General features: G+C 39.6%; 1 protein-coding gene across 1 annotated transcript in view; it reads left to right on the forward strand.

The window, feature by feature from the left end:
- Nucleotides 1–2,309: 2,309 nt before the first annotated feature.
- Nucleotides 2,310–14,917, forward strand: part of LOC115145204 (aquaporin-4-like) — a 36,591-nt gene continuing 23,983 nt past the window's right edge. Inside the window, exon 1 of the mRNA XM_029686575.2 lies at nucleotides 2,310–2,408. Within this exon, the coding sequence (XP_029542435.1) occupies nucleotides 2,374–2,408 (35 nt within the window). The 5' untranslated portion in view covers nucleotides 2,310–2,373. The remainder of the gene's footprint in view (nucleotides 2,409–14,917) is intronic.

Consider the following 14,917-nt stretch of genomic DNA (forward strand, 5'->3'; position numbering starts at 1 on the left):
GAATTGTAAATATTTACCATTCTTGAAAATACACATGCAATATGTAAAATTAAAGCTTGACTTCTTGTTAATCCAGCCATGGTGTCAGATTTCAAAAAGGCTTTATGGCGAAAGCAAACCATGCGATTATCTGAGGAAAGTATCCCATCAAACAAACATAGACAATCATATTTCATCCTGCCAGGCGCGACACAAAACTCAGAAATAACTATATAATTCATGCCTTTGAAGAACTTCTTCTGTAGGCACTCCAATATGTCCCATAAACATCACAAATGGTCCTTTTGTTCGATTAATTCCGTCGTTATATATCCAAAATATCAATTTATTTGGCGCGTTTGATCCAGAAAAATGCTGGTTCCAACTCACGCAACATGACTACAAAATATCTGATAAGTTACCTGTAATCTATGTCCTAACATTTCAAACAACTTTCCTAATGCAACTTTAGGTATTTTTTTGCGTAAATAATCAATACAATTTAAGACGGGATAAACTGCGTTCAATACCGGACAAAAACAATGTGGAGCGTGCTTTCATGCGCCTCTAAACAAACAGTACACTAGACTCAAGCCTCGTTCTGAACAGCCCTACTTCTTCATTACACGAAGGAAAAACATCAACCAATTTCTAAAGACTGTTGACATCCAGTGGAAGCGATAGGAACTGCAAGCAAGTGCCTTAGAAATCTAGATCCCCATTGAAAACCCATTGAAAAGAGTGACCTCAAAAAAGAAAGATCCTGGATGGTTTGTCCTCGGGGTTTCGCCTGCCAAAAAAGTTCTGTTATACTCACAGACATCATTCAAAGAGTTTTAGAAATGTCAGAATGTTTTCTATCTAAATCTACTAATACTATGCATATCCTGGCTTCTGGGCCTGAGTAGCAGGCAGTTTACTTTGGGCACGATTTTCATCTGGATGTGAAAATACCACCCCCTAGCCTAGAGATGTTAAGTAACCATCTGTGTTGTGTAACCCTACAAAACGTATTCTATCATACTTAACCGAAAGGTTGCTGGATCGAATCCCCGAGCTGACAAGGTAAAAATATGTCATTCCGCCACTGAGGTTAGTATGATAGGTTACATTTTGCAGGGTTATGTAAGACAGGTGGTTATTTAGGACAAGAAATTAAAGTAGGGTGGTTGGCCGGGTTGGATGAGAAGACGAAATGCGGAAGACACATTTCAGTTGAAGGCATTCAGTTGTACAACTGACTAGATATCCCCCTTTCTCTTTCCCTAATTTGAGTGTCCCGGACATTTACTATGTTTACGTCTAGTCTGAGACAAGGCTTTCAGTTCAGATAAAGGCTGAAAGGTTTTGATTTTCTTGATTTCTTGAACAAGAAAAAGGTGTGATGAATTATCCCTTTAACTCTTTTTCTTATGTCTTCTCTCTCCCTCTTTTCCCTCTCTTGCTATGTGAGGTGTACACTAGGGCAACTGCTATTGCCAAGCTTCTCTGCAGTATGAAACAGTGGGGCTCTGTAAGGGGTTGAGGTTGGGAGAGAAGGGGAGGGAAAGAGGGAGGAGGTAAGGGGTTTGATGGGACTAGAGAGAGGTGTGAGAGAACCCTTTTCAGTTCTCTTCTCTCTCTTCTCTCCCCTCTATTCAGAACTATTGATTTGGCTGACTGGACCAGCCAGTGTTTCATTCTGTGGGGTTTCACTCTTTCAGGAATCTGCAGCAGGCAGATGAGTAATGTGTCTTTGCTGCCTCAGTCTTCATACACACACCAATCAGACACACTCAACAAGCTATGTACACTGTGGACCCCACTTTGAAGTGAAAATACTCCTAAAACACAAACTCTCACACATATTGAACTCCTCAAACACACAAAGATAGCCCTGAAACTAGAATGAATGGATAAGTAGAGAATACGATAAACTCTTCTGTCATAAAGGACAGCATCAATGTGTATTAGAGAAGACAAAAGCAGACTAAACCTGGAAAATCTCTTCCCTCTCCCCACTACAGTACTGTTCTCTATTGGTCTCTCTCCCTCCTTCTATCTCCCCCTCCCGATTTCTCCCTCACACCCTCTCTGTCCCCTTCTCCACCTCTCTCTCTTTATTGTTCTCTATTTCTCCCTCTTTACACCCCTTGTATCTCTCTCCCTCCATCACTCTCCCTTCTCACCCTCATTCTGTCCTGTCAAAGTTGGTTCTGCTCAAACTTTCTTTGTTTGTGTCCATGGCTCCTCTAGAGGGGTGCAGCTGCACGGTGACGGGAGAAGGGGGAGGGGAGAGATGAGGGAGGGAGATGAGAAAGATGAGAGGAGCCAAAGGGATGGGGAGAACACACAACATAGACCAACCTATAAAGTCACACACACACACTACCGGGGTCGGCTGCATCGCAAGGTATGACAACTGAGAGCGGGACAGCAGAGCGCCTGAGGTGAGTAGGGCGGAACGGTGCGTCATGGGAATGCTAGTGTTTGGGAACGGGTTTTTACAGGTTAACATGTTATATTATATGATGTTTCCATGCATCGCCTTGGGTTGATTATCTCGATACTTTTTTGGTATGGTGCATTTCAGATTTAAAAAAATAGATATAATTATTTAAGTGGGCTTGTCTGGTGTGTTTGATGATTGGTCTGTCTGAGATAAAGGCCTATACAGTGTTTGTGAAGCTTTGATTGCAACTTTGTATCACGAGTCAGAGGAATTTGACAGTGTGTTCCTTTGAATGTTTTTATTTGTATTTATTTTTACACCCGTTAGAATAGGCTACATTCCAATGAAAATGTTATTTGCTTTTGATGTAAATATAATTTTGTTATACATTTGAAGGACAATGTATGGTTGCTCAATGTTAGTCAATTATGAACATTTCTGATCTCTTGGTACAATACGAATTTCTTGAGAAGAAGCCTATGTGTCCCTCAATCGAAATAGTCTTGCAATTAAAAATAAACAGTAATTATATTAATTTGATTGAAGGATTTATGGTTAATTATTTTAAAAATCTATATATGAGTACATATTGAATATGGACAAATATGCCACTTGTTGCACTCTTTATGACATGTAGCCTAATGCACCTATCACTTCGAGTTATGCTTTACCTGCTGTCATCCTGCTGCCATAGCAATGGCAACCCTAATTAGCCTACCCTATAATTGTCATCTTTATTTGTTGATTCATTTGGCTTATTGTGGTGGTTTTAGGTTGTTACCTTGCATCACAAATGGCAACCCATTGGCTGTGTTTACACAGGCAGCCCAATTCTAACATTGGTTCGACTAATTGCTCTTTTGACCAATCACATCAAATCTTTTCACGTCAGCTTTTTTACAGAGCTAATCTGATTGGTCAAACGTCCTAAAGCAATGGGACTCCCTAAATCTTTCTCAGATTATTACCAATTCCACAAATTATGACTCCAAACACCCAGGAAATGTTATCCTCAAAAATAATCCTCATAGGTATCAGTCTGGTGTTTTCTGTAATGACCTTAGTGATCACTGTTTTACAGCCTGTGTTCGTAATGGCTGCTCAGTGAAATGACCTGTCCTGATTTAAAACTTTCATGAGCAAATCCTTCCTTCATGACCTGGCCTCTATAAATTGGTATAGAATCAGCTTGACCCCTCTGTCGAAGACGCTTGGACCTTCTTTTTTATATTTTCAGTAATATTGTTAACAAACACGCCCCATAAAGAAAATTAGAATTAGAAACAGGTTCAGCCACAGGTTCGACCGTGATCTTGCAGAGTTACTCCACCTCAAATATTGCATTCGGTGAAAGGCTCGGCACACGCATGCTCAGGCTGGCTGGCTCTCATTCAGGCAAATGAGAAATAAGTGCCCTCAGGCTATACGGAAGGCCAAAGTTAGTTACTTTAAGGAGCAGTTCTCTCTCCGTGGGTTTAACCCCAAAAAGTTCTGGGAAATGGTTAAAGACCTGGAGAATAAACCCTCCTCCTCACAGCTGCACATGTCCTTTAAAGTTGATGATGTGATTGTTACTGACAAGAAGCACATGGCTGAGCTCTTTAATCACCACTTCATAGAGTCAGGATTCCTATTTGACTCAGCCATGCCTGCTTGCCATCCAATATTTCCTCATCTCCCACCCCTTCTAATGTGACTATCCCCAATACTTCTCCCTCTTTTTCCCTTGCCCCGCTACAAAGTTTCTCCCTGCAGGCAGTCACTGATTCCGAGGTGCTAAAGGAGCTCCTTAAACTTGACCCCCAAAAAGCATCTGGATCAGATGGCTTAGACCCTTCCTTCATCAAAGTTGCTGCCTCTATCATCGCCAAGCCTATCTCAGACTTTTTTAACCTGTATCTCCTCTCTGGGGAGGTTCCCATTGCTTGGAAGGTCCTTTCTTTAAAGGGGGAGATCAAACTGATCCTAACTGTTATAGGCCTATTTCTAACTTGCCCTGTTTATCAAAAGTGTTGGAAAAACTTGTCAATGATAAACTGACTGGCTTTCTTGATGTCTATAGTATTCTCTCTGGTATGCAATCTGGTTTCCGCTCAGGTTATGGCTGTGTCACTGCAACCTTAAAGGTCCTCAATGATGTCATCATTGCCCTTGAATCTAAGCAATGTGTGCTGCTATTTTTTTGGGCTTGGCCAAAGCTTTTGATACGGTAGACCATTCCATTCTTGTGGGCCAGCTAAGGAGTAACAGTGTCTCTAAGGGGTCTTTGGCCTGGTTTGCTAACCACCTCTCTCAAGGAGTGCAGTGTATAAAGTCAAAACATCTGCTGTCTCAGCCACTGACTGTCACCAAGGGTGTACCCCGAGGCTCGATCCTAGGCCCTATGCTCTTCTCAATTTACATCAACAACATAGCTCAGGCAGTAGGAAGCTCTCTCATCCATTTATATGCAGATGATACAGTCTTATACTCAGGTGGCCTCTCCCCAGATTTTGTGTTAAACGCTCTACAACAAAGATTTCTCTGCCCTTAACCTTGTTCTGAACACCTCCAAAACAAAGGTCATGCGGTTTGGTAAGAAGAATGCCCCTCTCCCCACAGGTTTGATTACTACCTCTAAGGGTTTAGAGCTTGAAGTAGTCACCTCATACAAGTACTTGGGAGTATGGTTAGACTGCTAGACTGTACTGTGCACTGTCCTTTTCTCAGCACATAAGAGAGTAATAGGATACGGCATGTGTCAAAATTGATTGATTGCTGACAGGTGTCAAAAATGATTGATTGCTGACCTTATGACCTGATGACATGTACAGAATATGTGGGGAATAAGGGGAATTCTCGGAGTGCTCTGTAGCTCATGTCACGAACCCAACGCCAAAAGCTTGGAGGATATTTTGGTAGAGGCTCCCCGAATGTTTTAACGGATTTCTGTGTACAAGCGAGGGCCATATTTCGTACATATTCAACCCGGAGGAATCTACGGTTAAGATATTCACAGACAGCGTGTCCCAACCCTTTTATCGTGCAGAACCCGAGCATTTTTCTCTAGCGCTAAGGATGCGAGAATGGCTTAAAATAAGGCTAGCTTTGTGTCAAATGGAACGTGCCATGAGTGCTTCAAGGCTGCCATGATATGCGTTGGAAGAACAAGTCTGTGGACGCCAGGATCTAATGGCCATGGGGTATACCCCGGACTACCCCCTACGTCATGATGACGTGTACTGAATATGTGCCCCGCCCGTCCCCCTGTTCGTGTGGTCATGTGTTAGAGGGTGTTTGAACTTTTGGGGCCCATGCCCCTCCACCCCCAGTTTTATCTCCTTATGGTTGTTATCTATGAAGCAGGAATGTCTGGGGCTATAGATAGCGCTGGGGCCTCAGCATTATAAATGTCCAGAACAAGCCATTTTTAAGACCTGAATATGTGTGTGTGTGTGGGTGTGTGTGGGTGTGTGTGAGAAACAAGGAATGTGTGTGGGTGTGTGTGTGTGTTAGAAACAAGGTCCCTTGGGCATTGTGTCCATTTCAGGCTTTAAACAACAATTAAACAGCCATCTAAATAATGTTTCTCAGCCTAGTTTCCTATTGAGTTCTCTTTATATGTACAGGCACAGAGCTTCCAGATGGCTCCAGCCTAAGGATTTTCAGTGCATGTACACACAGGGAGATTAGAACCCCAAAGAAAAGATCCTAAAGGTACTTTCAGATTCAGGTTTATCATGACAGCCACTTTATGAAAGGCATTTACTTATGGCTAAACAGCTTCTACACAGTTTATTAATTAATGCTGTGGGATGAAATTAGGTGTTTCTATGAGGTCTTAAACAGATCTACAGTGAAACAAACATGTACACTTTACACACATATTTATTGACTTTTAAAAAGACCACAGTAACATGACAGAATTTGTGCAAAGGCAACGAAATCTGCTAGGGGATATTAAATGTACAACAGTAGTATTCTGTAACAAGCAATACGTGTTAAACATGAGGCACATGCAATCATGACCGCCTCTTTATGAAAGGCCTTTAATTAGGTGTTTCTAGGAGGGCTTAAACAAATATACAGTGAAACAAACATGGCCACTTTACACACATTTTTATTGACTTTTAAAAAGACCACAGTAACATGACAGAATTTGTGCAAAGGCAACGAAATCTGCTAGGGGATATTAAATGTACAACAGTAGTATTCTGTAACAAGCAATACGTGTTAAACATAAGGGACATGCAATCATGACAGCCGCTTTATGAAAGGCATTTACTTATGGCTAAACAGCTTCTACACAGCTTATTAATTAATGCTGTGGGATGAAATTAGGTGTTTCTAGGAGGTCTTAAACAGATCTACAGTGAAACAAACATGTACACTCTACACACATATTTATTGACTTTTAAAAAGACCACAGTAACATATTTATTGACTTTTAAAAAGACCACAGTAACATGACAGAATTTGTGCAAATGCGACGAAATCGGCTAGTAGATATTAAATGTACAACAGTAGTATTTGGTAACAAGCAATACGGGTTAAACATAAGGGACATGCAATCATGACAGCTGCTTTATGAAAGGCCTTTACTTATGGCTAAACAGTTTTCTACACATCTTATTCATTAATGATGTGGGCATACCCAGGATTTACATGCAGGACGTTTGATCTACACAGGGAGGGAAAACTTACGGAGTTATGATGGAGCGGGCAAGCGTCTTTGAGTTGGTGAATTCGAAACGAATAATGGTCTTGTAGCTCCCTTCAGTAACCACGAGCACAACCGTTCCATGATTTTAACTGGCGGCTTTATTCTGTAGTTTCAGTGAGAATTATCCCCTTCAGTGAGAACTATAAAGTAAATTAAAAATACAGTTAAGCACACTCTTACAACATTATCTTAGGAGTGACTTATTAGCTTGGTATAACTCTGAAGTGCTTACATACATAACAGTTTAACCGGCGTTATAACGGGTTCAGATTAAACACATGAATAAAGGAAAAATACCTCATTGGCTGCTTATTACAGAAGGGAGGAAATCAAACTTCACACTTATTATTCCTGGCATGAATTCACACTTCATCCTAACATACACTCTTCAACCTTTATGAACTACACCCGATGACATGAAAACTTAGCTAACGCAGCGAAGGATTGCCTTCCCTACAAAAGTGTGTTGCTACAATAAGGATCCCCAGTTACAACAGTATTAGCTACGTAGTTCCGCTTGTATTATCATTTTTCAAGACAGCGGACACATAATTTGGAATTATAACATGTGTTAAAATGTAGGTACTAAATATTTGGAATTAAATCACTGGTTTTAAAAATGTATCTCACGCTTTAACGATAGGGAAGAGGTCATTTCATATTTCGTTTTAGGGGGTTATTAACTTTATGGAAAACAATATTCACACAAACAACACCGCTTAGAGCAGCTTGGAGATTATTAGCCATGTAAGCGGGAGCAAAAGAGCGGATTTAACCAACTCTGTACAAACCCCGACACGGGTATGATAACTCTGACGCGCACGTCTAATGATTATTGTAGATGTTTACAACTGAGGGAGTTGACAGTAGGTCAATGAGATGTATAAAGGCAAACTGACATAACGGACCTCAAAGACCAACAGCCTACTTAATAATATAGAATGCAGGGGTGTGTAATGAACATGTAACCATTATAAAACTAAAAACAAACAAAAAATGTCTCGAAACACACCCATAGTTAGGGACAGAACGTGGAGCATATACTTTAACACTGTTACCACAGCTTTAGCGCAAACCCACAGCCCCGAATATTTAGCTGCCAGGACAGATTAAAAAAGAGATGTGAATAAGGGAATCCCTCCTAATAGATATTTCTGAAGGCTACTGGACATAGGTGATTGGGAAGCGACTGTTAGACGTAGATTCTCAGAAGCAATTTATAGTCTTTCCTACAATGGTATGTTATAAAGTTTGTAATAATGTACAACTGTAGGTCTCCAATGTTTTTACATAAAAACACTAATGATGCATGTTTAAATAGTAGTACAATTTGGTAATTAATTCGAACATGTCTTTAAAAAGTTAGTACTATATATTTTGGGTCTTAAATCAATGGTTTTAAAACAGTATCTCACCCTTTAACCTCTTAAGTCGACCCTCTACTTTTTTGAACATTCTGTTAAAAATCGCGCAACATTTCAGCGCCCTGCTACTCATGCCAGGAATATAGTATATGCATTTGCTTAGTCTGTGTGGATAGAAAACACTCAGACGTTTAAAAAACTGGTTAAATCACTGCTGTGGCTTTACCAGAACGGCATTTACATCGAAAAGCACAGGAAAAACTGATCACTGAAAATGGGAAAATATATCCATGCGCTACTTGAACCCATTGATAAAAGTGAACCACAATTAATTGACTGAGGTTGCAGTACCTACAGCTTCCACACGGTGTCTAGAGTCTTGTCATTTCCTTCGAGTTTTTTCTTGGTCAAACACATGCAGGACACCAGATCTCCTCCGGTCTAGGACCGGATATTTTCGTTGAGTTTCTAGCCGGACATTTTTCCAGACGGACAGCTAATGATCTTTACATCGCCTCCTGATGAATTTTATCGCTTATTAACGTTTACTAATACCTAAAGTTGCATTACAAACGTATTTCGAAGTGTTTTGTGAAAGTTTATCGTCGACTTTTGAATTTTAAAAATGACGTTACGTTTTGAAACGATGTTTTTTTTCGTTTATCACACAGTCTACATATAACGATATCTAGGCTTTATATGGACCGATTTAATCGAAATAAAGACCCAAATAGTGTTTATGGGACATCTAGGAGTGCCAACAAAGAAGATGGTGAAAGGTAATGAATGTTTTCTATTTTATTGTGCGGTTTGTGTAACGCCGAAATGCTAATTATTTTGTTTACGTCCCCTGTGGGTCTTTTGGGGTGTTGCATGCTATCAGATAATAGCTTCTCATGCTTTCGCCGAAAAGCATTTTAAAAATCTGACTTGTTGCCTGGATTCACAACGAGTGTAGCTTTAATTCGATACCCTGCATGTGTATTTTAATGAACTTTTGAGTTTTAACTAATACTATTAGCATTTAGCGTAGCGCATTTGCATTTCCAGAGCTCTAGTTGGGACGCAAGCGTCCCGAGTAGAAGCAACAGGTTAACGAAGGGAAAATGTTCTTTCCAGCCATCAACCACGTCTGTCACGAAGAAAAAAATACAGAAAATCCGGGTGCGTGCGTGCGTGAGTGTGCGGTACAACTGTAGGCCTCCAATGTTTTTACATAAAATACTAATGATTCTTGTTTAAATAGTAGTACAATTTGGTCATTAATTCTAACACGTCTTTATAACGTATGTACTAAATATTTTGGAATTAAATCACTGGTTTAAAAAATGTATCTCACCCTTTAACGATAGGAAAATGTCCTTTCCCGACATCACCCCGGTCTGTCACGAAGAAAAAAGACACGGAAAATCAGGGTGCGTGCATGAGTGTGCGTGTGACGGAGCAGCAGGAGTGTGTGTGTGTGTGTGTGTTTGTTTCAAAAACAAAGGGTGTGGGTGTGTGTTCAACAGGGCCCAAGCATGTAGCCCCATTCTATCTGTAGAGAATCGTTTGAAACCAAGGTGTGCACTATCATGCATAAGGCATGTCGAGATATCAGCCGACCACCCGGGGTTAAACATAGATACCTCTAATCTGCGGCCGGTGACCCCCCCCAACCGGGTTGCAGACAGAATGTCACGACATCCCCTCCTGTTGTTTGAATTCATAGCCTTTGTTCTCTAAACCAAATATCCTGTATCGGAGGAACCGATGAAACAGACAGTATTAGGTCTTTTTGTATGAAAGGTCTACGAACGTTGGAACATCTACAACTATTGAAGATGCAAAAAGGGGTTTTCAGAAAAACATTTGGTTTGCAGATATGTATTATTATAAAAATAATATAACATTATTATCATAATCTAAAACACTTTAAAGGAGCTCTAATTCAAACATGCAAGGATATATATATATATATATATATATATATATATATATGATACGATTACCCACTTTAAAACTGTTGCTGCAAAATCACTTCTCAATGGGTGTACATTTCAAGCTTTCAACAACAATAAACCAACCAGCTCAATAATGTTTCTCAGACTTACACACTGTTGAGTTTTCCTAGTTAGTAAAGAAACAACCACTAAGTCAAAACTACACGAATTGCCATTATTTTAGTTAACAGCCACCCATGGTTGAATTTGGTACTTTTTCTTTGTACATGCACCAAGCCTCCAAGGGGGGTGACAACCGTATTCCTAATGAGAAATATAGTCTAATAAAACAAATGTCTGCATAATGAAAGACATGGAAACTGTAGCCAACCATGTATTTTGAGCTGTTTTAAACGGGGATATTGACAGTAAGGTCACAAACTAACAATAGACAATAGTTATTGTGGGCGGTTTAGGGTTAAAATATAGGGGAAGGATCAGGAATGTTAGAGATTTGGTCACTGGGGTGATTTTGAAAGAGCGAGTGAAGGGGTCGCTGCATTCATTTAGATTATTTCAACATAGTCTAGAACCAGTAAGAACATAGAGTGAATGATCGGCTTTGTGCTATTGAGCAAGAGGCCTGACCCATTTCTATGTAAGAAGCAACACTTTTTATATTCAGCTTCTGAATTAACTAAATCATAAATATGTTTTTAAGTCAGCTTAATAGGTTGATACACTTCAATCATTAGAATAATATGCATAATGTAGTTCAGATAGAGCACGAGCAGCAGGGCGGGCGATAGAGTACACAACTGTATCAACGGCTTGAATTTCTGACAAAATAATATTATCAATGTATACAATATATCTGTTTATTAGACCTACCAACATAGAACACAATAGGGTATATCATGGGTAACTCCCGTTTTCATGGTTAATGTATATGTTGTGCAAAGTATTTTGGATTCTCAGGCCACAGAATTGAACACCTATCAATTAACCATGAAAACGGGAGTTACCCATGATATACCCTATTGTGTTCTATGTTGGTAGGTCTAATAAACAGATATATTGTATACATTGATAATATTATTTTGTCAGAAATTCAAGCCGTTGATACAGTTGTGTACTCTATCGCCCGCCCTGCTGCTCGTGCTCTATCTGAACTACATTATGCATATTATTCTAATGATTGAAGTGTATCAAGCTATTAAGCTGACTTAAAAACATATTTATGATTTAGGTAATTCAGAAGCTGAATATAAAAAGTGTTGCTTCTTACATAGAAATGGGTCAGGCCTCTTGCTCAATAGCACAAAGCCGATCATTCACTCTATGTTCTTACTGGTTCTAGACTATGTTGAAATAATCTAAATGAATGCAGCGACCCCTTCACTCGCTCTTTCAAAGTCGCCCCAGTGACCAAATCTCTAACATTCCTGATCCTTCCCCTATATTTAAACCCTAAACCGCCCACAATAACTATTGTCTATTGTTAGTTTGTGACCTTACTGTCAATATCCCCGTTTAAAACAGCTCAAAATACATTGTTGGCTACAGTTTCCATGTCTTTCATTATGCAGACATTTGTTTTATTAGACTATATTTCTCATTAGGAATACGGTTGTCACCCCCCTTGGAGGCTTGGTGCATGTACAAAGAAAAAGTACCAAATTCAACCATGGGTGGCTGTTAACTAAAATAATGGCAATTCGTGTAGTTTTGACTTAGTGGTTGTTTCTTTACTAACTAGGAAAACTCAACAGTGTGTAAGTCTGAGAAACATTATTGAGCTGGTTGGTTTATTGTTGTTGAAAGCTTGAAATGTACACCCATTGAGAAGTGATTTTGCAGCAACAGTTTTAAAGTGGGTAATCGTATCATCATATATATATATATATATATATCCTTGCATGTTTGAATTAGAGCTCCTTTAAAGTGTTTTAGATTATGATAATAATGTTATATTATTTTTATAATAATACATATCTGCAAACCAAATGTTTTTCTGAAAACCCCTTTTTGCATCTTCAATAGTTGTAGATGTTCCAACGTCGTAGACCTTTCATACAAAAGACCTAATACTGTCTGTTTCATCGGTTCCTCCGATACAGGATATTTGGTTTAGAGAACAAAGGCTATGAATTCAAACAACAGGAGGGGATGTCGTGACATTCTGTCTGCAACCCGGTTGGGGGTCACCGGCCGCAGATTAGAGGTATCTATGTTTAACCCCGGTGGTCGGCTGATATCTCGACATGCCTTATGCATGATAGTGCACACCTTGGTTTCAAACGATTCTCTACAGATAGAATGGGGCTACATGCTTGGGCCCCTGTTGAACACACACCCACACCCTTTGTTTTTGAAACAAAACACACACACACACACACACTCCTGCTGCCCGTCACACGCACACTCATGCACGCACCCTGATTTTCCGTGTCTTTTTTTCTTCGTGACAGACCGGGTGATGTCGGGAAAGGACATTTTCCTATCGTTAAAGGGTGAGATACATTTTTAAACCAGTGATTTAATTCCAAAATATTTAGTACATACGTTATAAAGACGTGTTAGAATTAATGACCAAATTGTACTACTATTTAAACAAGAATCATTAGTATTTTATATAAAAACATTGGAGGCCTACAGTTGTACCGCACACTCACGCACGCACGCACCCGGATTTTCTGTATTTTTTTCTTCGTGACAGACGTGGTTGATGGCTGGAAAGGACATTTTCCCTTCGTTAAAGGGTGAGATACTGTTTTAAAACCATTGATTTAAGACCCAAAATATATAGTACTAACTTTTTAAAGACATGTTCGAATTAATTACCAAATTGTACTACTATCTATTTAAACATGCATCATTAGTGTTTTTATGTAAAAACATTGGAGACCTACAGTTGTACATTATTACAAACTTTATAACATACCATTGTAGGAAAGACTATAAATTGCTTCTGAGAATCTACGTCTAACAGTCGCTTCCCAATCACCTATGTCCAGTAGCCTTCAGAAATATCTATTAGGAGGGATTCCCTTATTCACATCTCTTTTTTAATCTGTTCTGGCAGCTAAATATTCGGGGCTGTGGGTTTGTGCTAAAGCTGTGGTAACAGTGTTAACCTGTTAAGACTCTAGGGGCAGTATTTCATTTTTGGATAAAAAGACGTGCCCGTTTTAAGCGCAATATTTTGTCACGAAAAGATGCTCGAATATGCTTGGAATTGATAGTTTTGGAAAGAAGACAGTCTTACGTTTCCAGAAATGCAAAGATTTTCACTGTGAGTCCCTTAGAACAAATGCTTCGGGCAAAACCAAGATGTATGACCGACCAGGAAATGCACAGGATTTCTGAAGCTACGTTTTCCATGATCGCCTTATATGGCTGTGAATGCGACAGGAATGAACGGACTCTTTCTCTTGTTTCCCCAAGGTCTTTGCAGCATTGTGACGTATTTGTAGGCATATCATTGGAAGATTGACCATAAGGGACTACATTTACCAGGTGTCCCGCTTGGTGTCTGCGTGGCAATCGGTGCGCAAAAGTCAGGTCCCGGTATTTTTCCATTCAAATCTCAGAACAAACCAGGCTACAAGGACGGTGCTTTCAATGGAGAGAAATATGACAAACCACCTTCAGGATTGATTCAAACAACGTTTTCCATGTTTCAGTCAATATTATGGAGTTAATTCGGAAAAAAGTTCGACATGTAGGTGACTGAATTTTCGGTTAGTTTCGGTAGCCATATGCATAGTAACAAAAGGGAACGATGTGTCCTACACAAGAATCTTTCAGGAAAAACTGGACATCTGCTATGTAACTGAGAGTCTCCTCATTGAAACATCTGAAGTTCTTCAAAGGTAAATTATTTTATTTGATTCCTTGGCTGGTTTTTGTGAATATGTTGCATGCTAAATGCTAACGCTAATGCTAAGCTAGCTAACACCACTCTTACACAAATTAGTGATTTTCTCTGGTTCTAAAGCATATTTTGAAAATCTGAGACGACAGGATTGTTAAGAAAAGGATAAGCTTGAGAACAGGCATATTTATTTCATTTCATTTGCGATTTTTAGAAATCGCTAACGTTGCGTTATGCTAATGAGCTTGAGGCTGTAGTTACGCTACCGCATACGGGTTTGGTCGGACTATGAGGTTAAAGTATATGCTCCACGTTCTGTCCCTAACTATGGGTGTTTCGAGACATTTTTTGTTTGTTTTTAGTTTTATAATGGTTACATGTTCATTACACACCCCTGCATTCTATATTATTAAGTAGGCTGTTGGTCTTTGAGGTCCGTTATGTCAGTTTGCCTTTATACATCTCATTGACCTACTGTCAACTCCCTCAGTTGTAAACATCTACAATAATCATTAGACGTACGCGTCAGAGTTATCATACCCCGTGTCGGGGTTTGTACAGAGTTAGTTAAATCCGCTCTTTTGCTCCCCGCTTACATGGCTAATAATCTCCAAGCTGCTCTAAGCGGTGTTGTTTGTGTGA

Source organism: Oncorhynchus nerka, unplaced genomic scaffold (genome assembly GCF_034236695.1).
Source record: "Oncorhynchus nerka isolate Pitt River unplaced genomic scaffold, Oner_Uvic_2.0 unplaced_scaffold_1693, whole genome shotgun sequence".
Taxonomy (NCBI): Eukaryota; Metazoa; Chordata; class Actinopteri; order Salmoniformes; family Salmonidae; genus Oncorhynchus; species Oncorhynchus nerka.